Genomic DNA, 26,866 nt, shown 5'->3' with positions numbered 1-26,866 from the left:
GAATCCACCAAGTGAGCCAGACAATTCCACATGATTTGGGGAGAAAAAAGCTGAGGAAATGTTCACGTTGTAACAAATTGCTTTAATCAGAATTTGTAAAGCGGAAAAGTGGCTGTGAAATGTCCCTTATCAAATAATGCTCTGAAGCACTGAGTACCCAGTCACGGCCAAGTCCTTAACAAGACAGAGCTGATTTTCAGTGGAAATAGCCAAATGGACTGGTAAGGTTGGCTTGCTGCGCTCCCTGCTGCCCAGATGATGCAACCACAGTGAGGCTGATCCCAAAGACCATCCGGACAGCTGTCGCTTACCATTATTCCACCGCGTAAAAAGTAAGGTTTCATGTCATTTTATAGAAATAAACACAAATATGAGATTGAGAGCTTGAGGAAATAAAAGCTGCTATCTTTGGACTTTGCACAAAAGGTCAATTAACTTCCTAGTCAGAAGATTAAATAAATTATTGATGAAGTGATACCTCAATACATTTCAGATAAGATGCTAAACAGCAGGATACTGCTAAGGTGCTCTTCTAACACCACTTTCACCATATACTGCAGAAGGGGACCCACATATATTTTTTTAGTTGTACATCTTACGTTTACTCAGAACAAACATAAAATTCACAAGTTTTTTGCAAGTTGGAGTAACAAACTGCTTTCTGATGGTGCCCACCTCGTAGAAGGTGATCTCATGGGTCAGGAAGATGGATTTCTCACACTGGTCCTGAAGAGTGTCAAGTCCTAGAATGCCAAAAACTCTCCAATGAGCATCGTGCAGGGGCAGCACCAGGAGTGAACCTTTCCTCTCCTCCACAGGGCGGTCAGAGTTCCAGAAGTGAACATTTCCATGAAACTGAACTCTTGGAACATAGATTGGCTGTCCCTGGTCAATGGCTGCAAAGCTGAAATATAAGTTTATGAGGAGGTTTGTCAGGAGGAGCAGAAAACCTTTAGTGAAACAGTAAATACTGCAGCTTTGACCTCTCCCTGTTTTTTGGCATCAGAGAAGGAAGGTGTGAGCTCCATACCCTGACCACACTCAGCAGTACCACATTTACCACTTGCATCCCAAAGGCAGTGGTAATAAATAGGCACATTTCATCCTTAGGACATTTTAAAAACATCAGTTAATAAATGGAATGAAGAGGAATACAGAAGCAAGCAGCAGTTACATTTAATAGGTTAGAGGCAGCAATGTTTGAAGAGACAAATATGTCTGGCTTTTGGAAATGACAAGTGAAGAAGCATGAAAGCTGTTTATAGCATAAACCCTAGGGAAGGAAAGGAATTGTTCTCAAAAATATCCTGTGGATATAAACTGGCGTAAGGGAATTAATTTTTAAAGAAGAAAATGTAGGCCCAATGCCACAAACATTTGCTAAAGGATGAGATTTATTAGACTGTGAGCTAATCTCCCCAAGGAAAGGAGTGAAATCCCAAACAGAGCAGTTCTAAGCAGACCATGAGGAGTATACGGACGTGTATAGGATATTGGATCATTCCACAACGGTCTCTTGGGAGATTTCCTCTCTGGAGTACTCCATCAACCTCAGTTTCCAGTGCATCCCAGACACTGCCCTGTACATTCCAAACAGTTTTTTTGAGGAAAAGGAGCAGTTATTTGCAGTTTTTCTTACCTTACTCCTTTCATGTCTCTGTGCAGTACCTGGTTTAGGACGTAGGGAGCATCATCTGACGTACAGGCCACGTAGCGCAGGAGAACCTGTCCCTGCTCTGGGGAGAGCTGGTTCTCCTCCAGAAGGGCAATATATGCACTGATCCTCTTGTTATCCCCGTGGGCTTCCATGTCCTAGCAACCAAACATTTCCCATTACAGTCTGTACATTAGCCACTTATTTCATGAACTTAGCACTTGTTTCCTTTTTGCTGTGATGCTGCTCTGGGTCACTGAGTTTGTGTCACCAACCCCATGATGTGGCTGTGTCTCTGCTATGGCCGTGTCTGCCCGGTGCACTCTGTGACAAGCACAAACACTCAGTATTTTGATTGGCAAGGAAAACTGATTTCCTTTTCCCTGTTCCTGATGGGGAGGAGTAAATAGAAAAATAATGCCTAACTATAATCTGTGCCTGAGCAAAATCCTATGGATTTCTCCTCCAATAGGAGATTCATTTAAGAATAAACAAGTGACATAATTGCCACATTTACAAACCTAGACAATACTGCAAAAACACTTCAGCTACTGAGAGAAGTTTGGCTGTAAGGAGGGCTTTAATGGCAAGGACAAACAGCTAAAATTGCAGCTGTAAATTAAAAATGAAACTATTTCCACTACAAATTAACCATCTTTGTCCCAAACTGACTCCGGTGTGTTTCATTTTAGAAGCTCCAAAACTACAGCTGTGGATTTCCAGGTCTGATCTGAGTCAGCTCTTCTGTAAGTGAGACAAAATTGTCCATGAGATTCCCTCTGTACTGGCAGAGCAAGGATGCCTACCTGGGACAAGGCTTTAAACACTGCTTTGTACACTGGCTCCATGCTTGTTCCACTGGTCTCAGCCGCTTGCTGGATATCTTGCAGCCATTTCCTCCTGGTTGAGCTTTGCAAGCTCTCGGTGTGACTTTTCCCCACCCTCGTGGTCAGGAATCTCACCAAGCTGTCAATAGTTTCATCCTCATTGCCGGTGAACTCGGAAGCAATTAACTCAAGCAAAGTCTGGAATGCCTTTGGGGATAGCTTCCCCACTCTGCTGAGCTGTGGGTATCGGGAGCAAAGCTGCTCCTTTGCTAGTAGCAAAAAACCAGAAAATAAGATAGGGAAAATCTAATTGATTAATCAGTTTTGCAAAATACGAATCAAGACTTAAATTGGCTTTGGGTGGAGTCCATCCAGTCCATCATTCTAGGTTTCTTTGAGCGATCTCCTACATGGAAGTGGTCCCAATGGCAGGTAACCTCCAGTTTCCAGACTGGACACAGCCTTTTCTCTAGATGCCTGCTTTTCCTCCTGAAAAGAAGGAAAGAACCCCGCACAGCCCTGGTTTCTCTCCAGGGGCTGGTTAACTCCTCAGCCAGTCTGTCAGAGCTGTCCCAGCGCGGCGCGGGCTCTGCCCAGCCCCGGCTCTGGGCTCACGGGGGTGCTCTTGCACAGCCTGAGAAACGAGCCTGGCTCCGGGAGCCCGGGGCTCGCGGGGTCTCTGTGACTGATGCTTCCATCATCTCTTCTGCATCCTGATTTCAAATCCTGTTGGACCCGAATATGTCCCTGCTCATGGCAGGGTGTTGGACTAGATGATTTTTATAGGTGCCTTCCAATCCAAACCATTTTATCATCATTATCACTGATTTTAGCTGTAGAAGTAGCAAGTACTTACTTGGCTCCAGTCATGGTGGAGCTGACTGTTAATGCTGCCTTATCCAGCCCATCATCTACGGAACATTCAGTATTCTAATTTAATTTCTGATTTTCTGACAGAACTAGGATGGAGAATTTTTTGATCATATAAAATGTTTGGATTTTCACCTCCACTTTCTCCTCACTTTGAAGAAAGGGATGAAGAAAGGGAATACGCATGAAGTTGAATGTGCTATGATCACTTCCTTCACTACTGAGCCATAGCATAATGAATTATTTTCCCCATTATATCTAATGCTACACTTTAGGACAATCAAGTAATTCTACTCACTTTTTACTCTGTGTTTCCATCCAGGAGAAGTGAAATGTCTGTGAACCCTTCCCCCAAACCTGCTTGTTCCACATCCTTGAGAGATTAGGTTGAGGCTGCTAGAAATAGTTTATGTTGCTGGTAGGTGATATTGATTTTGCTATGCTCCCTTTCTATTTATTTGTCCTTTACTTTATGAGCCCTTCATGGAAGGGACTGTGTCCTTCCATATTTCCGTGGTATGTTCTGGCATGCTTTGAATACAAGGGAGCAGTAAACTGCTGGTTTCTCCTGGCTGGACAGCCTGGAGATGATTAACTGCGACATGCTGGTGTGCTCCCCACCCCACCAGCTGCCTCCAGTGAGCTAAAGGATAAAGAGATTTTGGTGGTTGCTGAAGTGCGCCATTTTTAGTGATTTGCAGCAGAACAAGCAGCATGAAGATGAGCATGGAGATGAAAAAAACCAGTCCTCTCCACCCAAGCACACATGCAGACATGTTCATAATTGCTAATACAGTGTTTCAGAGCACCTTATGCCCACATGTTAATATGCATGAGGCTGCCAGACAGGTTCAGGTGAACCTGCAGCATTTCTGCTGGACCCAAGTCTTTTCTATCAAGGACCAAATTTGCTAAGTTTATGCAGTGAAATAAACCAACAGAGAAGTGAGACTCGAAGCTGCTCTGTAATTCATGAGAGCTGTGTGACAGTGTGGATAACTATGGGCTATTTGAGACCCATAAGGAAAGCTGTTCTCTGCTGTAAGGTACATTCCTGCAGGAAGCACAGTAAACTGTATCTATTAAAAATAGCTGGATAACACAGATGGACTGGACTAAAAGTGCAAACATGTCCTCAGGCTTTATGTGTGTTTTTTCACTGCCATATCACATGTATACACATTGCATGTTACAGCTGAAATAATTTTTCAACACATCCCACTGTCATGAAAACATCGGGCTACTCTGCCTGGGAATCTTGCACAGGAGGAGGGGATGGAGCAATGCATTAACAAATAGGTCTAGGTAACTGTTCCTTTCCATTTTACACCTCATACTGTGTATGCTTATGACTGCTTGCAAAACCAAACTGGTGCTTGCAACAACGTCATTAGCCCTGTCACTGAATGGTTGAAGGCCTCCTGTGTTGTTCTCACAGAGCAGAGATTTTTCCTTACCCTTCATCAAGGCCACTTTTCCCATGCCTTCCTTGAATCTGCTCAGAACAGCAACCACATCTTTCAGGTCCAGAGACCCACATGCATTGCTGTCCCACTTTTCAAAAAGTGCCTCCAAAAGCTGCTTCCTTTGGGCCATGTGAGACATGTGGTGAACCTGCAACAGAGGAACAGTTGGTGTTTGGTAACTCCTGGACACTGATGCTGCTTTGGTAACTCCTGGACAATGATGCTGGACACCACACAAGTGTGGACACTCTGCCAATCACATCATTCCTATGGCCAGGCTGAATCTGTACATACATGGCTCAGACCTAGAGATGAATCATCAAACCTGGGAGATACTTAGAAACACTAAACACAGGTGACAGTTCAGTTTACCAGGCAGAACTAGCACTGCAGAGTTATTTCACAGTGAACAAATGAAGCCTGTGCTGGATTTAAGGTGAGGTCAGCTCAGGTAAGTGCAAGTTTCCCAGAACACAAATGTCTTCCCAGCAACAACTAACCACAGCCTTGTCAGTGACACCCCAAGATGTGACAGTTCATCTTTCTGTACACTGTTATTTTGCTGGTGCTGCCCTGAAGTGTGTGGGCTCCAAGCAAATATATGTTACCATTTGTCCTCTAAACCCAGCACAGAGGGATAACTGGCTGCAGTGGAATTCTCTCAAAGGCCAAAATACTGGCAGTGTGTGCTGTGTTCAGTGAGGACTATGGAGCCGTCAGATCCAATATCTCATCCAAATTAGGTCAGCAGCACAGAGGGAAACCAGAAAGAGATCTGAGGAAAACACAGCTAGAGAAATGCACCACAAAACAGACCTGAAGTAATATGAGGTACCCTGATGCTGGGCATGAGGAAGGGGAGGGGTTTTTTTCAACACATGGCAAGAGCACCTTGTAACTTAAACACAAAGAAGCCTGTGCACACATCCAGCCATGCACATAGCAAACCCAAACACACTTGTTTTAAAATCCTCCCCAAATATCCACAATCTTCTGTGTACATGCCAGTGCAGTAGGTCAGAGATCAGGTTCTTGGCTATTATAAAGGTGAATAAGCAGAATGGAATGTTTTGGGCTCTTTCACAATTAACTATCAACTGTTGTCTCACTGAGTCCAACTCTAGGACAGACAGAAAACCTTTTACAGGATGAGTCTGTCATCACTTCCAGAGCTGAGGGCTAGGGAGGGAGCATCTATATGAAAACAAAGGGGTAAAAGGTCTCCTGAAGAAACAGAGGATGCAAGGCTGCAAATGGAGAGCTCTGGCAGCATGAGATTAACAGTTGACTTTGCTAAGTGTCTGTAGGCATTTGCTTGGTTTTTGTTTGGACATGGGATCAGCAAAACTTATCAATATTTACTTTTTCTAGTTGTTTCATTTTTTCCTCTTTTGTCTGTTTGTATTCTCCTTTGATAAATGCAGTAAGCCTCTTCACAGTAGGCAGAGAAATGTCTTCACCAACAAAATTGTCCATGAGTTGTACAAACTGTGGCAGGGTGAGGCAGCTTGCAGCAAAGGAACTCTCAGTACAAGAATCATGATGGTTCTGAATCTCTGCCATGCTGGGACCTGAGTCTGAAAGGCAGAAAACACCGTGTGTCACAGGAAGCCAAATGCTGCCCTAAAGCCAACCACTTGGCAGCTATCAACACAGTCCTCAATCCTGCACTTCCTATCCAGGGAAATTACGGCTGAATACAGACTGACTCCATGCTGAGTAAAGGCCTTAATCTGCTTATACTGTTCTAATAGTAGCTCTGCAGATCCAGTCTGGCATGGATGCCACTGCACAGCCAGGTCAAACCCTGACTACAGGTGAGCTGGAATTGCTGTTACTCAGCAGGGGGCTGTCTGAGACAAAGACCTCATTGAGGGACTGTGTATCCCAAACAAACAGGATGCACATCCAGGGACTGACTGAATGACAGGGTAGTGCTGTGCACTGGAAGTTACCACAGAAAGCTGTAGGTACCAGGGGGCTGTACCATCAGCTTTACAACCCTTTGCATAATGAATCTGTCACTGGATTGCTCAGACAATGTAGACCCAGTTCTTGCAGGGCTCTAAACTGTGAGACACAAGAGTGTTCAGAGAGTGCTAGCAAGGAGGTTGGCCCTTCTAGGATGTTTAAGAAAATACCTCTTTGAAACATGCAGTTGTCTGATCACAGCCTTCCTAGAACAAGGGCCTTTGTAGACAATGAAGTATGATCATTCTTTGGAAACACAGTGAGAGATTAAAATAAAAGGTTCCTGCTAGATGATCTCATAGCACATCTCCCTACAGGTAGTCACAGTCTAAAAATTATTTAAGTAATTTCTAGATTTAATGTGCTCAGGTTCCTGTCCTGCTATAGTAATATTACAGAGTGAAACAGAACATAAAGTTTCTCCTTATTATAAAAATGCTGCTGCTTCACAAAGTCCCTACTTGAATTAAAGTGTCTGCTCAGCGCCTTGAATACAGATCACCAGCAAAGTGACTCACCTGCCATCCTGTGAGGGTAAAAAGCTCTGAAACCTTGGCAGAAAACACCATGCTGAGAAGATAGCAAAGCTTATGGTCTTCTCTACTCAGAAATCACTCTCGGGGTTTTGAAATGGATTTAAAACACCCTGTAGCTAAACCAGTCCAAATATAGACATTAAAAATGGTTGAGGTGTGTCAGAAAAAAGGAGAAGACTTTACCTTTACCCAGGTCATGCAGAAGGTCCTCATCCTGCAGTCTTGTCTCTGAGCTTGTCTGTTGGTCAGACTGGCTCTCCTTGCTTGCAGGGGTTTCTTCCACAGCCTCTGCAGCTGGAGAATCCTGTTGGGAATCAGTGACATCCGTGTCTGTCACAGCTCTGTCTCCTGAGGCCGTGGTTGGAGCTTCAGGTGTTGTCTCTGCAGTTCCATTGTCCTCTTGGCTAACTTGCCCTTCTGATCCAGGTGCTCCATCTGAGGTATGATCTCCTTCCATTTTTGTTTCTGTCTCAGGCTCTCTACCCAGGCTGGATTCCTCTTCTTCCACTGGTTTTCCAGATCCAGGTTCTCCATCTGTACTGAGACTGTTTGCATCAGAGGCTGATCCTGGCAGAGCTTCATCCTGTCTGTCTGAAGTTCCAGGCTCAGCTTCCCTCTCACTTTTGATGTCTTCAAGGGAGCTGGATTTCTCACTGTGTATAGTATCTCCATCCAAATCAGTAGCTTCAAGGCCAGTGCTTTCCACTGCTGACACAGCATCCTCATCTTCCTTGCTCAGCTCAGCACCACTTGGCTCTTCTGCTTCACTTTCCTCCTTGGAAATTCCTCCAGTCTCAGCTTCACTCATGCCCATTTCTTCATCAGCTCCTTCTGTAACACTGGTGCTCATTCTGTCAGTCCCTTGCCCATCATCATCTACAGTTTCATTTCCTAAAATCTCTCCCTCAGAAATTTCTGTTTGAGACAAGAACAAATTTTCACTGAGTTCCTCACAAACTTCCTGGTCACCAAGGCCTCCCCAGAAATCCATAAGATCAATATCTTGCAGCTTAATTATTGGCCCTAAAATAGAAAAAATATGGGTGAGCTGATAGTTTGCATTGGTTTTATGTTCTCTAGTATTGCATGAGAAAATTTAAAGAAAAAAGGTATTGCCAAGTAAATACAAACTACCAGAAAGTATTTTCTGCAAGGACACATCTCAGGAACACAAAGCTTCAGAATAATGTCTTTGCCTGCAGAGATCTGCACTTCTGGCTATGTATTACACCACTTTTCTTTTGAAAGAAATGTTTCCTCATTCTCTACACTAAGAAGGAGAGATGTAATTCACCTTGCATTTGATCTGAGCAATTAATGAATGTCCAATATCTTTAAAATATTTTACTTTCATGCAGATGATTCCCTGCATTTTTTCTTTATCTTTCTGTGTGCCTGGAGGTATTTTAGTGCAAACACAAAATTAACTTCTAATATTGACCAGTAAGAAAGAAAAATTGTTTCAGAAAGAGTCTTTCTTTAATTCTATTTCCCAAAAAGAACTTCAGAATTGTGTAGCAAGGAAAACTTTTGGATGCTGAAGCATTTCTGGACATTGTATCACAGTTTACAAAATGTGCTTGCAAATTCTGGTGTCTAGATCACAGCACTCCTCTGAGTCCTTTTTGGGCTCTGTTCATTTCTGATAACACTTATAAAATATATCTGAACTATCCAACCTTGTGCGGATTCACAGTGTTTTAACCACAACTGAAACATCCCACGTGCTCACATTGTCTGGGGTTCCAGAATTCCCACTTGTCAGCCATGGGGCTTCTGTCATAGAAGTGTCTCAGCAGGGCCAGTATTTTTTGTCTATCCAAGACACCAACCTAGGCACAAAGATTGCAATTATTGGGTTTTTCCTGTGATTCTGGTGACTTACATCAACATTTGCAGCACTACAAAAGCACCATTAGCCAAGAATTACCTGTGACTGATAATTATCCATTACCAGAACATCACTACCAATTTCAAAGAAGTTAATTTATTTCACAGAGGCAAAAATTTCTTCTGGGCTGAGCTGGAAGTCCCCACACATATTACTTTGCAGGCTCTTCCTCTTCCATGTCCTTGACAAATTACAGTGAGATAATTGTAACTGCTCTGCCAAAGGAGTTCTTCATGTAAAGATCAAAGCTTCAACATTTCATACTCTCGGGACAGATATTGATTGCCTGACAGTACCATGGAAGAATTTTCATGTATTATGGGCTGTGCTGTATTACCTTAGTGACTGCACATTGTAGTTTGGGTTTGTGCCCCATCACCTCCTTTGAAGTGTAATGTATTGGCCTGGAAACATAATTAGTCCAAGAATCTGAGCTGTTATGACAACCTCCCTAATTTCCTTTTAAAATTCATAGATGTTTGACCACAGAGGTGAGAGAGGTATCAGCAGTTCCAGTGCAGAGGAAGGTGCAGAGTTTATTAAATCCTTGTTGCTCAGGGTGAGTGTATACAGATGACAAACCCAGGAAAAGGCAATGAAAGGGGTCATTTCCAATCAGGAAATTGTGGGGTTTAAAAAGCAAAGCAAACCTAAATGATTGCAAGTTTTCCATTTTATGATGTATTCCTGTTGTCATTATTTAAGTCCTGCCACCTTTGTAATCTCCCTCCCATTAGTGAAATAAAGTAGTTAATTAGGAAACAGATTTACTTAAGTTCATTATTTGTAGTGAGTAGCTTTCCATCTGAATTATTGATTTCCTTTTCACATTTTGTTCTTAGATTAAAAACTGCAAAATGTAAAATTCACCAGGCTTTTAAATCCTTGTGAACGTTTCCTGTCCTTAGACTAAAGAAATAAAGGAAGAACTTTGCTGTTCTTTTCTGGAAATTAGTTCAAAATGACGGCATTGTTTATAACCTGAAACTGTAATTAATGGCACCAATAGTTAGAAACAGAGGATTTGGAAACAACTCAGAGATACACATTGCACCTACTGGTGAAGTTAATGCTGGAACTAAGTGAACACATCACATTTGCTGGTGCTGCAGCACCTTCCTCTACAGGGAACTGAAAGTTCCTGAAGAAAGGACCAGAACTGAAATGTAAGAAGCCATCTGGTCCAATTTGAGTGTTTCAGACTCTGGTAATTTAATTCCTGCTGGTAAAAAAATGCTGGAAATCAGGGTTGAATTTCAGCCATGGGTGGGTTTGGAACAACAAATACCATCACAGAATTCTGCCCCTAAACTTACAACATGTAGGTCCTGATTCCCAGTATCTTCTGACATTAACATAACCTTGCACACCCCTTTGCAAACATTTCTTCTTGCCTGTTTGTCTTTCAGTTGAATATATCAGATCAGGTGCTGATCCGTTTAGGAGATGCACAAACACTCAACGTTTTTGAAGACGTTACCAGATCACTGTGGAATATTTGGATTCTCCATTCAGCATTTCCATTACACACCTAATTTTCCATTCAAATTTCCTCAGCTGTTACTTGTCACAATCATCTGCTGGTTGCCCTGAACTTTGCAGTATTAATGCATAACCTTACTTTATTAAAAAGGGAATAGATGAATAAAGTATTATTCTAAAGAAAATAAGGATGTTGTTTTGGGATTTAGTTGCCTTTTTGGCATACTAAAATAATATAACTGGAGGATTTAGATAACTCAAATTCTTGAAGAGTTTTTTGTTATTTGGATCCAGTAATTTTATTTTTATAGAAAATATATAAATATATAAAAATAGATAAAATAGCTGAAATTGTCAAATATTAATAGGGGGTTATTTACTTATTTAAACATTTCCAATTTACACAGATTTGCCATTTTAGCATGGCTCCCTGTTATTTCAGGACACTTTTCCTTACAACTTGCCCTGGGAAGAACATGTCACAGTACAGCCCTCTATAGAAGAGAAGAGCACTACAACAAGAAACCATTTCCAACTCCTCTCCCCAGCTGTGCTATTTTCCCCAGTTCCTAAATTTAGTAGAAAAGGCGACTTTTCTTTGCCCTTGGTGTGTGACTAAGGAGGCTGATGACAGATTCCTGCCCACCTGCCCTTCAAGCTGCACCTTGTGAGCAGGACAGGTACAACCTCCCCTCTCCACAACAGAAAACCATCTGTGTTTGTACAGCCGCCCAAAACTCGGGGCAGCTTTAGTACCCAGGGAGTTGAAACACGTTGACCTATTTTTTTTGTCACCTAGATATTGGCAGGTGATGATTCTCAGCTGTTTTCACCAACGTTCTGTGACCTATGAGTAATTCCTTTGGCAAACCCAGGCTAAACCAGACTTGCCATTTAATCAGGGATAGGTCAGCGTTTAACCACTTGATTGTTTTTCTGGAAATGTGATGTTCGTATCCTGAACCCTACAATGAGCTTGTTAGTGAGCAAGAGAGAAGAACAGGCACTCAGAAAAGGTCATGAGAAAGCAGACTTTGTTGTTGCTGTACTTCAAGAAAGATAATCAGGAGTGTCTCAAACTTCAGTAGCTTGAAAACTAATCTCTGACTAAAAGCAATTTCATTTAAAAATCCCGGGTTTAAAACATCTCTGGAAATCAATGCATAGTTAGAAAGTGATAGAAGTGAGCACAGAGACAACAAGCTTAAAATTCACAGATCCATTGCCTTTTGGGGTATTATAGCAGTGATCCAACTGTGTTCTGGGATTGTCTTGGGAAGTTGCTACTGCACTGTATGGTCCAGGCTGTCCTTGCTGAGCTGCCATCCTTCTGGATGCATGCATTCGAAATCATGATAATGATCATGTGGATACCTTCTAATTTGACTGCCATTTAAACACTGCTTTCTCAGCTCCCTGGCCCTAATTGCAGCTCATTGAGGCAGCCAGCCACACTCACCATGCAGACTGGAATAACTGCCTGCCACCAAACAAATGGAAATTAGGAACTGAAACAACTGCTTTGCTGTGCTTTGCAGAATGGGCTCTACAGGTAATGGATTGCATTCAACTGGTAGAAGTCCTTGGGTTACTTTGCATTTTTATCTCCCCTGTGGGTACAGTAGAACTTTACAAAAGAAACCAGGTCAGGTTTAAAAGAGCTGCGTGGCCCACACGACACTTCAGACACTTCAGTGAACTCAATTTGCAGGGCAGGGCTACCTCGGAGCCTGGAAACCACAACTCTATGCTCTGATCAGTTTTTTTCGGCAGCAGTGGCGTCATTGCTGATAGCTGCTCACCCCTGTTGTGTTAGTATTTTTGGCTCTTTGCCTCTGAGATTCCACTGGGATTAGTAGCATGGAGATGGTGATTACTGCCACAGAAATAATAGGAAGAAAGTCACTTTAAAACATAAAAGGAAAGAAGGGATCTTTTGGAAATCCTTGGCAAAGACAGGACTCAGGTTTATACATCCTTGTAGCCAGGAGGATCCATCACAGCCCTTCTTGACAGAGCTGTAGGAAAGTGAAATGTCTCCTAGCTGAGAAGCAGACACATTTCTTCCCTCATCCCTGAAAACAGCAGCTTGCCTGCCATTCTCTAAAACACATTATTGGTGTCGAAACGAGCCCTGTAATTCCTTTCTTTTGGCGGTAATGACATTATTAGCATGACATTGTAGAGCACAGTTCACTCTGGGTAGGCGCTGCAAGCATCACTGGAGGAGTGCTGGGTGGAATATATAATTTATGTAGGGGAGAGAACTAAGGTTAGGGCAACTGCTTGCTCTGTAGTAGCCAGCAACTGGCAAACTGAGGCTACTCATAACAAGTACCACACTTTTTGGATGAAGCCCAAATTTTTGGCAATAATTTATGCCATTGATTCTTCAGTTCCCACTCTTTACTGGTTTTCTAATAAGTCTAGCACTTTTTTTGTTTGCTTTTTAATGGGGATGCAGGTGTACTGAGAGGATGATAGATAGAGCTTAGAGCTGCTGAAAACCAAATTATGGCTTTTGAGTTTCATTTCCAGCTCTGTAACTGACTTACTGTATTTTAATTTCCTGTCCATAAACTGTGGTTGAAGTTCACAGTACTGTTCTCAGAGAGGCTGTAAAGGTGGATTATTTTGCATTTTAAATTTTAACTATGAGATTTATCGATAGAAACTCTTAAGATCTATAAAGTAATGCAACATAATTAATGCAATATATGTAATTATTGAAGTAATGTGCACATTTGTTAAAGTCAATCTACATCAGATTATCTTTGCTGAAATGTGGCTGAATAGATAAATGAGCACTCAAATATTCTGAATGTGCTGTGGAAGCAGGTAATTTTTACAATTAAAGGCCATGGTTAATTTCTTCTCCAGAATCATCAAACTTCAGTCCCAAGTCATCAGTTTAGGTAATTCAGTTTCTAATTAGCCATCAGTTAATAGGCTATTGGATGTTTCTGTGTCTAAGAACTATGAATTTGACAACAGTGTGGCAGCTATTGTTCCCTAAAATACTGCTGGGTCAGCACAAAGAGAGGATCTAGAGTTGAGACAAAGGAAAAGCAAGCAGTGACCCAGAGAAACACCAAACTGGGAGCATGGCCACGTTGAAATTAGGCTGGGAGCTGCTTTGCCTACCTTTCCATAATCACAATATTGGAAGAGGGCAACAAAAATTTGCCTCTGCGTAGCATGTTTTGTTGCTTCCTGGAAGTCCTCAGCACACTTATGAAGATATTCCATGATTTCTTGGAACTCATCATTTGAAACATGTTCAGTGTAGGAAAGGACAAGCTATGGAGAGAAAGCAGCAGTGGACATGGTTAGCTTTCTTCAAGCATTTTCACCTTTATTTGAACTCCTAAAAATCTACTGCGTGCAATGAAATATTTAGGAATTTGTAATTTAATCTGCCAACATAACAGACTTGGTGCCTGCTTTGTTCTCCCCTTCAGAATAAACAATATTCTCCAAACAAGCCCGGGACACTGCAGAAATGTACCCTGAACAGTTCCTTTCCTGGTCCAGAGGTCACTTATCAAGCTCAGTGGTTCAGAGATGTTGGATCAGATCCCTCCTATGAAATGTTGTGGCTTAAGCTCAATTTTCTTGTGGAGGATTTAAGTTCTCCATGGTTTTCTGCAGCATTTAGTATTCCTGACTTTACTCCCAAGGAGGCATTTTGAGCCATTACATTGTGCAGAGCTGACAGTCACTCAACTCTCAAATGCCACAAAATGAGCATTGCCTACAATTTCAATGTTTAGAGGACCAGTTGGATACAATAAAAAAAAAATGAAAGATCCTTTTGAAAATGAGCCTGCTGTCACCCAAGTCCTCTGACACTGGGAATACTACTGACTTGAGATTGATTTTACGTTCCAGCCTTGGAGACACTTTAACGTTTTGGATTTATAGCCATGTGGCTTTTATGAGCAAAAGCAATATGGTTCTAAAAATGTGGTGTGCATGACATAAATAATAATGGCCATCAGAATAAACCACAATCCCAGAGCCTGGGCTGAATTATTACAGCAGGTTTCTGGAGCCAGCCACACTAACAGGGAGCCCATACAGTTAAAAGGAGGAATTTCCAAAGCACAAAACATTTCCCATTATCCCATTTTGAGAGTATGAATACCTGACATAAGTGCTAAAACATCTTGGACTTGTTGAAATGCCACACAGGCGTTAACCAGCTGAAATATTAATATATGTTATTATTATTCATGTCTATATTGCATAATTTCCAAATATATGGGACAAGTGGAAAAGAGAGGAAGAGCAGGAAAAAAGCAATGGCCTGAGGGGTGGCTGGTAGGAAAGCAGAGCTCCTAATGCAGTGTGGGTTTTTTCTTCATTTCAGCATAAAAAGAGGATGTAGGTTGGAGAGAAGGTGGCACATCTGGGGCTACGAGTATCCACCAGCTCCTTGGGGTTATTAGATCCCACCCTGTGACAGAGGAACCTTAAAGGTGAGGCTATTGGGATAAAGCAGGTTGGACGAGCAGCTTGTTATTTTGGATGTCACCTTGATGACACATCCAAAGGCTCCTGCACTAATACTGTGTCTAACATCTTCACAGGACACTGTTTTCAAACACAATGTGGGCAGGAGGCACCATCAGAGTCTTAAGCTTTTCTTAGCTGATGTGTCAATTACTGTACACATAATTAACATACATTTATTTGTTATTAACTGAGAGATTTTGACACCTCTCCAAAGAAAGTTGGCACACCTCTTCTTGCTACTCAGAGACTCTGGTGTAGTTTGTGAATACATTATCATCAAAAACAATGGATCTGTTCTTCTTGTTCCTACTGAGCTCACTAGAAATCAAGAAAGCCACATGCAATCATGGAAAATAATCTCACCTTTAAAGCCTGATTCTGACCCTACAAAGGCAATGTGAGCATTTCCCTTGGTGCCAATAGCTTTGTGCCAGACTGCTGGGGGTTCTGTGTGTTAGAGCACAAAGCCTGTGAAATAAACTGTTAAGGTCTGGTCTTTGGGATTTAAATGCTTTTCATATAAAAGACCCCACGAGGTTGTCATGAAGGATGTAAAAATACAACAGCCACTGTTCTGCATTTCTGAAAAAAAAAACAAAACCCAAACCCCAAAAACAATGATGTGTGAGGTCTCTCTACTGAGTTTCTAAGAGCCTTTAAGTAACTCAAAGCTGCACTGAATTCAAGGAAGAAAAAAAGTGCTATTTAATTTTAAGGTCCATTAAAAGCAATGCTTTCCACATGGGAGAGGGCCATGAGCAGTGTGGAGGAAGATCATTCTTTTTGGGTTTGGTGGATGATGGAAAGGGGTGAACAAAGGTAAATTGCAGCTGAGGATTAGAAGCAGCCCTGTCCTGATGATGGAACAGTTCCCAAGGGAGGTGATGAAAGCATCACCATTTGATTCAATTAAAACCACACTGGAAGAAGCATCAGAGAATATGTTCTGAGAGAACATTCCTGGCAAATCAGACTGCCTGACAATCCATGTCTTTTGTGCTTCTGATCTCTGTTGTCATATTTTTAATTGAGTTAAAATACAGAGTACACAAAGTATATTTTAAACAGTTTCCTAATGCTAATGGAGCATGAATTCATTCAGTGATTATATATATGTACCATAGGGGTTATGGACTGATGCTTCATTGCAGTGACAAAAGCAATTCTCTGGGCTCTCATTATCCACAATAGTCTTCTTAATTAGATGCAATAATTCTGGGGTTAAATTCAAAAATATCTCATTTCATGCTTAAAAAAACCTTCAACAAGTTACCATAAAAATGCATCTCTGTGCAAAATACCAAACAAGTGAGTCTCCTGAGAGGGAAGAAGGCACAAAAAATCACACATGGTTGCTTGGAATTAGTCTCTGCACAGCTGCTTTATACTCTGGTTTTAATTATTGTAACAGCACCCACTAGAACTGCTGCAATGAGGGTCTGCCATTATTCCTATTCTAAACACCCCTTTTCACAGGTTTAATTACCCAGCCATAAAATCCTGCTCTGTCACAGGTAGAAATTGCTGGCAAAGCCTTGGCCTGGACAGCCTTCAATAAATATAGTTTGAACCAATTTGATTGTTTTCAGCTTGAGGAACAGCAGAGTAATGGGGTGAAACTTCCAACTACATTTATGATTTTGATGAGTTAAACCCACACTTCTGAGGTTTCCCAATGACAGCTTTTGAGTTTAAAACTACTTGGCTATGCTTCATGAATATTTATGAGACTTGTTGCAGTTTGTTTATGGTTCAGACCAGTGGTAGTTCAGGATGAAAGTTTCTCATCTCAGGTCCTCATGGTTTGGTTCTTCTCTGGTTAATGGAACTTAGTCAGAAATAACAATACTGTGAGGATGTTACTAATTACCTCAGGCTAATGGTTGCAGTGGGACACCAAACCTCCTGTGAGCAGCCAAGCAAAGTCTGGATTCACAAGTGATTCAGGGCTTTGACATTCTAGAAAGGGACGGGGAGGGCTGTCCTGAAAACCACTGGTCCCAGAGTAACTTCCCAAAGAGCAGCACAGGCTGCAGCTCTGAGGAAAGCAAAACACTTCTCTCCTGCTGGCCTGAATGGAAGTGTTGAGAGAGAAGAGGATGGAGATGGAATATGGAATGTCCAGATACAACCAGCGACCTGGGATGCTGGAGAAAGGAAGCCCTTCCCTTACTCCCCAGGGAAACGCTGATACTTTGTGACAAACACCACATTCTGAACCAGATGCTCTTATTTCATTTCTCACCTTTGTGAACTCATCTAGGATTACTGTTTTTTCCAACGTGTTTAACATTTTCAGCTTCCTGTCATGGGTTGCTGGTAAAAAAATAATGAAGGGATATTGGTTTAGAAAGCAACAGTTGTGATTGTGCATATTGCACACATATTTCTGCACATTGTGCTGTTACATTAACTTTCTTCTCATGTTGGATGACATTTATTTGAGGTTATCCAACAGTAGCTGAAGCATCTGACTGTACAGAGACCATCTAAATGTGCTTGCCTTTCTCTTGCTGAGAATCTGCATTTAGCTATTCAGAACTCTAGAGTCATATTTATTCTTGACATAAGTTGGTGCAAATTACGATGATTTTAACAGTACTTACAACTAATTATGTGAGGGAGGAAATGATTTCTGGTTTAACAAACAGATAAAACTGCCTTACAACTCTGGAGACATGGATTCTGCTTTGCAAGAGTGGAATCTGAAAATCATAGTAATTTTCTCAAGAATATGGGAATATTTTTACTGATGATGATATTCAAAAGTATGTTTTGGTCAGCTTCTGGGCTGCTATAATGGAACTGAGAAGAGACACCAAGCATCTACATAGGTTTCTGAATGAGTTCTTTGAGCACAGACATGCTATTTCTGTTGGCATTATTTTTCTGTTCTTTCTTCTAAATATATCAGGAGTAATGAGAAAATTTGTCATAGAATGCATTTATATCTTGTTAAGATGTTCCTAAACTGTACATTATCTTTATTAAATTACAAAACAGAGTGTAATGTTCCGTTAATGTATATTGAATGCTATTAAATGAAATAAATTAAGAAATGGAGCCTACTAGTGAAACAGTACAAAGAGCATCCCCCAGCATCTGGAGAGCAAATATCTGGGCAGGAAATTCCTTCACAACCTCATGTCCTAGGGTCTGTTTGCACTGGGGAACCACAGCTTCACAGCAGGAACACAGGGACTGTGTTTGACAGCCACACCATGTCCTACCAGTATTGGATGATTACTCAGAGGAACAATTCTGTAATACACAAAAGGGCTGAGCAAGGGCGAGCTCCAGGCAGAGGTGACTCCAGCAGCAACAGGAGCACTCTCTGGAGTGCCCTGTTTATCATCCCAAATCAGCAAAGGCACATTTGTTATCACTGATGATCATTACAGGCTCTCCATGTAAAGGGCTGGTAGCAGGCTCGTGTTGCCACTCCAGTGTTCCTGGCTCTATTCAATTATCATCATCTGGGGAGGTCAAGTGTGAGCTATAAAAAGGGGACAGGAATTATGGAAATCTTTCAGAGCTGAGTGCTCTGGTAGAGAGGCTCTGGGCTGTGTGTCACTGCATGCCTGCGACTGGCCAAGGGAATGGCTTGATGAGGTGGGCTACTGGAAGTGGAGCATTAGGTAAACCTCAGCATTTCCCCTGAAACCATTAAAGGTTACAACATTGTCAGACTTTAATTTTGTTGATCCCACCTTTGTTCCATACCTCCCAGGATGACAGTGTTTCCAAGACCTCCCATGAGACAAACACTGTCTGATAGGGCAGGTGAAGGAGAAGGCTGGCACAGTGATTCTTAAAAATAGGAGTCAGAACATGGCAATGTCTGGCTAATAAGGGATAAGTGGAAAGGGCCTGAATCTGGTCCTTCTATTTCTCTGAAAGATTTTTTAAACTTTTTTCTATACTTTTTACCATCATATTGATGTTACATGGTGGTTCAGTCTCTTTCCAATCTATCTGAAGATTTGTGATGTAACTACCCTTAGAGATTCTTCTTCTGTTACCAAATCCATTTGCTATTTGCTCACAGGTCACATCAGAATTCAGTTCACAGCAGTAAAGCCAAGGAAGACACATTGAAAACTTGCCTTTTCTCATATCTTCAGGAATAGAACCAGTGACATCTGGAAAAGACCTCAGGGCACTCTGAGCCTAAAAATCAAGGTCATAGTCAGAGGCCTGTGTCATGCAGACAACAGTAGACAATCACAAAAATAAATCACCTGGAATAATCAGACATATGGGCCATACACAAAGGTAAGATTTGTGGACAACGCCCTGTCCCCTGATCCTGCGGTGGCAGAGCCATCGCCCACCCTTGTGCCCCATGCTGCCATGACAGGGCACATGCCACCAGCACAAATGCCCTTTTCCTCCTGTCTGGAACAACCACAGAAGGATCTCCCCTAGTTACCAGTGCTGCTGGGATTCTGTGACTGCCATCCACTGTCCAGTCCTTGAACAGAGCTGCCAGTGCCTCCTTTCTCCTCGCTGTCTCCTCAGCCTTCTTTCTTTCCATCTCCTCCCTTGCCTCACGTTTGTTCTTTGCCTCAGCCTTCATCTTGACCAGCCTGTAGGACATGGGAACATGGATTACAAAGATACCATCATAAGCATACTTAAGATTGATTAAGCCTACCCTAAAGAACAAAACAAAAGGAAGTAACTTTTTGCTGAAATTCCTGTCTATGTGGAGGACATTTAATGGAAAATCATCTGTGCAGCTCTCCTAGTTTTGTGTAATTTCAACAGTGATACATTTTACCTTCACATTTATAATGACATTCATCATTTATTGTGTAGATGTCCTTCAATTTCCTTTCAATTCTAGCAGGGAGACAGGTGCATAATTTTGCTACAGTTGATTTACCAACAAAATTGCATCAGTCTTCATTGTCTCCAAACCCAAGTACCTTTTCACATAAGCACTTCACTGCCAAAGAACAATGTTCAACGAAATTTCTGAAGCAGCCTCACACAATAGAGCCCTCAGTGCCTTAGGACAGGGATAATACCTCAGCCTCTCCATCATTTTGAACACATAGAGTTTGCAGGTTTGGACTGTAGCTCCCTTTCTTCCTCCTTTTGTTTTCTTTGCTTCTCTAATCACCCAGCCATGTTTTTCCCAATCCTCCATTTCACACAACAAAAGAACTGAATAAAATTGATCCCGAACTCATCTGCTTTGATTTTTGACTTTGTTAATTTATGAAATGGGGAAAAAAAACCTTTTGGAAGGTCAAAATGCTTAAAGCCAAATGATCAGTTCGTATGGAGACAACAGCTCCTGTTCATGGAGGCTGCTAGAATCTCTCTGCACTGAGGTAGCTGCTCATCTTTGTGGCCTTCACACCCTCTGTAGCTACTCAGAGAAAGGGGAATTGCTCCTCTTTTGTACCTGAGAACTCCAAAAACTGTATTTTAACTAACGATTCCTGCTCCCTTCTTCCCCCTGTGTTTCACATGCTGTGAAATGGGTTGATCCCGTCCCTGCTCTCTTTCGTTCCTCTGGGGTCATCCTACAAATTATAAGCCATCAATATTTTCTTTAATGAACAGAAAGACCTGTTTTACATGTCACAGCAATACACTTTGATCACAGTCAGTTTTATCACAAGGTCCTTGTTCTTCATAGCCATTTACCACAGAGATTCCTTAATGAATCATTTGGTTCCTTAATCAATGATGGGCATTGCACAAGTGCTGCTGAGACAGATCAGCCTCAGGCACTTTGATAGCAGGGGAAGGGTAAAATATTTTCCCATCTTCTGACTCCTTCCCAGAGCCAGAAGAGAGAAGGAATGCAGCAGGTACCAACCTAAGTGATTTTTCTCCAATATATGATGCAGGCAGAAAGAGAAAACCAGACCATTTGTAGAGGTAGCTCCTCCTCTGGAGCCGTTTGCAAGCTGGGAGCAGAGCCTGGGCTGTGCTCGGAGCTGCCAAGGTGCTCTGGTGATTAATTTGGGCAGTGTCCAGCACAAGTTACATTCTGTGCTGCACCTGCACTGAGCTGCAGTTTTACAGTCATTTCTAGGGTCCTAAAACTGGGCAGCTGCATCCTCTGCCTGGTGTCCCTGGGGTGGGACAAAACTTTTCCCCCTCAGACAATAAGGGCAAAACAAGGATAACAGCACCAGGCACCCGTTGCAAAGTGAGCTCGTTTCCAATCAGACTTTCCCAGAAAAGATGAGATGGCAGCAAGGTGACTTCTCCCTGCAGAACCAAACATGTTTCCTCAGGAAGAGAGCTGCCTGCCTCCCACACAGGGATGGGTGACTCAGCCTGAAGGACTCCCATCCCTGGACAAAGGCTCAGTTTCAGGTATCAGTCCATGTGCATAAGGAATTTCTCCCATCTGTGCTCCTTCCTGCCTTGACTCCCAGTCAGGTGGCAGTTAAGGAGAAACTGGAGGAAGTCCAAGAGAACTCACTGAGGATGGGTAAGTGTTAGATGGGGACCTGTGGTGAATCCTGCCTTTCCTGAAGGTAATGTCAAGGCTTCCAGGACCTTCATTTGGGCCCGAGTTTCATTCCTCACCTTTCTGGTGCTTATGTGAGAGATGTTGAGCACAGACAGGCATTGCTCTTGTAGCACTTCTTTCCTGCTTGAAATCCAGTGATTCACATGAGTCTCTCTGCTGTGTGGTGCTGGTAAAATCCTGTGTTGCTGTGATTTAAGAATCCCATGCAAATCCCACAATACAGCCATCACAAATATGTAAATCCTGAGCTGCTGTGAATGCAAATCCCATGATACCACTGGATATGCAAAACCTGCTACAGCCCTGATTACAGAAACCCCCTGGCAATGCTGTCTAGGGAGACATTTATTTCTGTAAGTCTTGATAGTCACTTCCTTTCCATCAGCTCTGAGAGCTACAAATTGAGAACCTGTCTCCAAACATAAAGATGGGCTTATAGCCAAGGTCAAGATAACAGGTCATGGGTACCCAACACTTTGCATTCAACAGGAAAATCTGTCCTCTCCAGAAATAAGGTCTGATTCACAATGAAACCCAAGAGTATTTTAGGAGGGGAAAACAAACCCATAAAACAGAACCAAACAAAAGCCCAATCCAAAACCCCTGGAAGTTTTGTGTATTTTAATTCAATTTCTTTTTCAAAATAAAACTGAGATCTGGTCCTGTATCCAGGTGTCTCTCTGTGAAGCAACATGAATGGTACACCTGTTCCCAAAGCAAAGGTGTGGCAAGACTGATATCCTAACCATCCCCCTCAAACAGCCTGTGCTTGAATAAAAACTCACTGAAAGACGTATTTCCCCAGCTCATTTGTTTCAGTGGACCAACATTTGAAAAACAGAAAATAAAATTGGAGTTTTTTTACCAGTGACTGTAGGAAATTCACTTCACACACTGCTTTGTTGTATTGACACCAGGCATGTTCCTACAAACTGCAGCAGTATGTTTAATGGAAATGTGGAGACAGAAGCTCAGATAGAGAGATTTAACATATCCTTTTAAGCATTATAATACTGGGAACTTCAATTATCTTCATTAGGGTTTATGCATCAGACATGTCAACATTTTACTTCCCTAATTCCTGACAGACACTGAAACCAATTTTCAAGCTGTATGCACTATTTATGTAAATAAAGAGACAGTCATTCAAACAGAAGTCATTATTCTAAAAACAGAGATACAGAATAAAGTGACCTAGTTGTGAATGAGTAATTTTGACATCAATCACAATCACCTCTGGATCATCTATGAACTGAAAAGTTCACATTTGTATTTTCCTGAATAGAGCAATGAAAATAAAGCATTATTGTTCACCTAATGCTGTCATATTCTAACCTTAGCACTTTGTAAGGTTCCATGGAACCCCCTTCCAATATTCATTAAGTATTATACTAAAGCAAACAGCCTAGAAATAAGTAACAGAACAAAATACAAACCAGTTTCTATTTTAAAAGGAAAAGTAGAATATAAAAGGAAAGCCTAAATAAAAATCCCAGGAGAGGGAGTTTCTACAATGTGCCAGGACAATGTTGTTGGCTTGGTCAAGAGAAATCATCCTGAAGGAGGAAAAAAGGTTATATTTTTGTTAAGTTTGGAAGACTAGAGAAGAAATGATCTGAAGAATCTCTAGACCCTTGATACTAACACCTGTCCCAAAGAGCTGCTGTCACTAAGCTAGACCAGTCTGGAAGCAGTTTGCATTGCATATGTGTAATTAAGATAGACTCTAAGGAGGAATTACATCCTTGTGAAGGGCAGAATATTGCCTTAAACAGGAATAACTCGTGTTTCATTTTGTGTGACATGTTCTGGCATTTGTCCTGCTTCTCAAGTTTTTACGAGACAAATGCCACCCCTGGCACTGCCCTCCACAAGGTGTGTTTTGCTCAAGATTCTGCCAGCCAGGCTGCAGTGACACCATTCCTTTTGTGAAACAGAGACCAAGACACCAGCTCTGGCCTTGTGACCAGCCACACTGTCAGTGCTCTCACCTCTGTGATGTTGTACCTTGCCTCAAAGATTTAAGCTCCTCCGAGACCACCTTCATTTCTCTCAGGTACAGGCCTGGTTTTGTAGGAACATTATACTGAGGGTTATGTCTCATCAGGTATTCTCCAAGATAATTAATGGGGTTGAATCTGGTTGGTTCTTGGTCTGATACAAGCACATGCTTCCTTTCCACTTCCATTATCAGCTTTTCTACTCCTGGGACTAATGTAGGGAGGAGATTGTCGAGCAAATAGATGCGAGTGTCTCGTGTCTCCTCCTCCTCACTGCACCACTCTCTGGCCAGCCAGTCACCGGGTTCTCTCCTCCTCACCTGTGCTTCTTCTGCTTTTTGTGCTTGAACCATCCTCACCTTTGTCTCCTGCAGACTCAGACACCTTTGTTGTACCTTCTCATGAAAACACTCTTTCCACGAAGTGTAATTACTAAGACATGGCAGTTCATCATCCCCCTGATTGCTTTCCATCTCTGTTGCAGCCCTATCCTTATGTCCAAGTTCAGGATCTTGTAGATTTGCAGATTGGGCTGATCCTGTTGGCTGAGCAGTCAATCACTGTGACATAGGAAAAAAAGCAGCTATTATATAATGCCAAAAGATGCAGCAGTGCCCTAACAGGTGACACAGGAATAGAATCTATTCTTAGGCATTAACTAATATTTTTCTATATTCCTTTTTTATTCTGTTATTGCTGCTTTGTACTCTTAAATAAATACAGACCCTTTACTTCAAAGATGAGTAAATTATTTATAAAGATTAATTATGTATCACAACAGCCCTTGGAGACAGAACAACTAAATTAGTGTGTTTCTTTCTTAGGGCAGAAGAAACTGAGACACAAAAGGGGAATGATTAATTCCAGGTCACTTAGAGACTCAGAAACCAAGTGGTGAACAGTGCTTTGAACTTGTCCCCCAGTTCCAACCAGTGAAATCTGCTTACCCCCAGTACATTATTTCTGTTTAGGTCCATTCCCTGCCTCCAGGAAATCCAGTGGATATGAGACAAAGGAAGCAAGTAATGGAAAATGCCAGATACCCAGGAGCAAGATTCCTCTACATGCTTCCTCTGCCTCAGCTTTTCTGAGGCTGTGAAGAACAGTGAGAAAGCTTGTCCCACAAACTACTTAACTTCAACTTTGGCAGCTATTTTTTCCTCTGGACATTTTGTCAAGGTAACAAAGGACAAGGACACAGGTGCATGGGTCAGCAGAGCTTCTACAGAAAGGGGAAATCTATACCATGAACTCTGTAATTAAGTTTTTCACAAGCACTTTATATTGTAGGTTATTCTGTAAAAGAATAATCCCTTTACAATTTCAAGAACTTCACTGCTGAAAATGTTCATTCTGTGAAATATCAGGAGAAACTGAGCTGCTCACAAGGCACAATTTGAAAAATGTTCCTGTATGTCTCCATGCATAACGGTCTGTACCTGGAATGGGATTTACACATGCAGAATGGAGCAGAAGACTGGCTACTACTTGATTCAAAGCATGAAAAATCACCAGCACACCACAAATCCCCCAGCTCAGTGTCAAACAACAGCAAGGGAAGAGTGATATTAAAAAATAATCTAACACCTTTCCAAATTAGAGATGAAACTCCACTCTGAACTTGTTGCCACACTACCCTTTTCAAGTTTTTATTTAAAAGTGTTTTTCACTGAGGCCTTTCAGTATCCATAGCAATAGCACTGCTTTTGATATGTATTGCTCTTCCTCTTTAAGCATTTGTAGCTGTTCTGAAGCAAGTTCAGCCTCCAGGAAATGCATAAATGTGATCTACAGCCCTCCTGGCACAGAAATGTAATTATGAATATGTTGACCTTCTGGTTCATTACCACTGTTGGAGTAAAAATACTGCCTGGGTAGGTGGGATGCTTCACAGCATTAAATTTGTAGGTTTGTTTTCTCAATGGGCTTGTTGGTATCTTCTAGTAATTTTTTTCCAAAGGTGATTACCTGCTGGGAATGGGATGGATTTCTGGCTCAAGCTGCCTACCTGACCCACACAGAGGCTTTTAGGTTGGTAGTTGGTTTTTCCACCAAAGGATATGACCTGGAAAGGAGTCTGGATTTATAATGGTAGAAAGGGAAACCTGTCCACCCTGTCGAATTGTTCCTTGCTTAGGTGAGTTCCTCTCAATAAGCTGTAAAACCAGACTCCTTGGTTCAAAGCAGGGTGTTAACCATGTTCTGGTCACATTCCAAATCAGCTGGTTTTGTTGTGCCAAAATAAACTGTTCTTGTAGTTTCAAATACTTATATTATTTTTTAAACATCCTTCATGAATCCCTCTGCAGTTGCTGTGCAATGTCGAAGTGACAACTGAGCTCTGCTTTATGAGGTGGCTGATTCTGAAAGATGATGAATATATTTTCTACACTGCTCTCAACCTTTTGTTAGGATGGTTTTGAGGATTAGTAAATGTTTATAAAGGATCTCTGAACAAAACAAAACATTAAACAACCAGCGTGACTGTTCAAATCCATGGCATCCACGTAACTCCAGGAAGGGAAGCAGAGCATGGAGAACAGTGCTTTAATGCAGTACAGATGATGAAGACTAAGAGGGCATGGAAGAACATACAAAAAAATAAACAACAAAGGAATGCTAAAATCAGGACATGAAACTTGGAATTTGTTGAGGATTACAGAGACACAGCTCCAGTTCGGATAAGACCCCGTTGGCTCAGAACCTTCATTGCTGATTTACATTAGTTGAGAATTTGGCCCATAAGGAAGAATTTCTCCACTGAAAGGGTGGTCAGGCATTGGAAGGGGTGGAGTCACCATCCCTGGAAACGTTCAGGAAACAACTGGACGTGGCACTCAGTGCTCTGGTCAGGTTGACAATGGGGTGTTTGGTCAAAGGATGGACTTGATGATCTTGGAGGTCTTTTCCAAACTTAATGATTCAATGAGTCTATGATTTTACAATAATATAGAGAGCTCTCAGGGCCTATGACATTCCCAAATGGAGCCCAAATAACAGTAAGCATGGAGCAAAGAGGCAAGCTCTAGAAACACCCAGGAAATTTGAAGTGTGATATAAAGTTTCCTGTAAGCCTTTGTTCAAGTTGAAGACAAGATAAGCTTTCCATTATTTAGTAGGATGCCACTTCCCTGGCTCCTTTTCTGTGA

At 41.8% G+C, this 26,866-nt stretch overlaps 1 protein-coding gene across 3 annotated transcripts in view; it reads right to left on the bottom strand.

Moving 5' to 3' along the window:
- Window positions 1–26,866, bottom strand: part of EFCAB5 (EF-hand calcium binding domain 5) — a 36,306-nt gene that overhangs the window by 5,141 nt on the left and 4,299 nt on the right. For all 3 annotated transcript variants that reach the window (XM_069033574.1, XM_069033575.1, XM_069033576.1), the window contains exons 5-15: window positions 23,709–24,277; window positions 19,648–19,804; window positions 19,322–19,385; window positions 17,461–17,531; window positions 9,057–9,156; window positions 7,508–8,347; window positions 6,180–6,394; window positions 4,809–4,965; window positions 2,461–2,750; window positions 1,640–1,812; window positions 676–904 (exon numbers count right to left, since the gene is read on the bottom strand). In XM_069033574.1, the coding sequence (XP_068889675.1) occupies window positions 676–904; window positions 1,640–1,812; window positions 2,461–2,750; window positions 4,809–4,965; window positions 6,180–6,394; window positions 7,508–8,347; window positions 9,057–9,156; window positions 17,461–17,531; window positions 19,322–19,385; window positions 19,648–19,804; window positions 23,709–24,190 (2,778 nt within the window). In that variant the 5' untranslated portion in view covers window positions 24,191–24,277. The remainder of the gene's footprint in view (window positions 1–675; window positions 905–1,639; window positions 1,813–2,460; window positions 2,751–4,808; window positions 4,966–6,179; window positions 6,395–7,507; window positions 8,348–9,056; window positions 9,157–17,460; window positions 17,532–19,321; window positions 19,386–19,647; window positions 19,805–23,708; window positions 24,278–26,866) is intronic.

Source organism: Aphelocoma coerulescens, chromosome 19 (genome assembly GCF_041296385.1).
Source record: "Aphelocoma coerulescens isolate FSJ_1873_10779 chromosome 19, UR_Acoe_1.0, whole genome shotgun sequence".
NCBI classification, from domain to species: domain Eukaryota; kingdom Metazoa; phylum Chordata; class Aves; order Passeriformes; family Corvidae; genus Aphelocoma; species Aphelocoma coerulescens.
The sequence above is the reverse complement of the archived record's forward strand: the minus strand, read 5'-3'. Positions and strand labels throughout refer to the sequence as shown.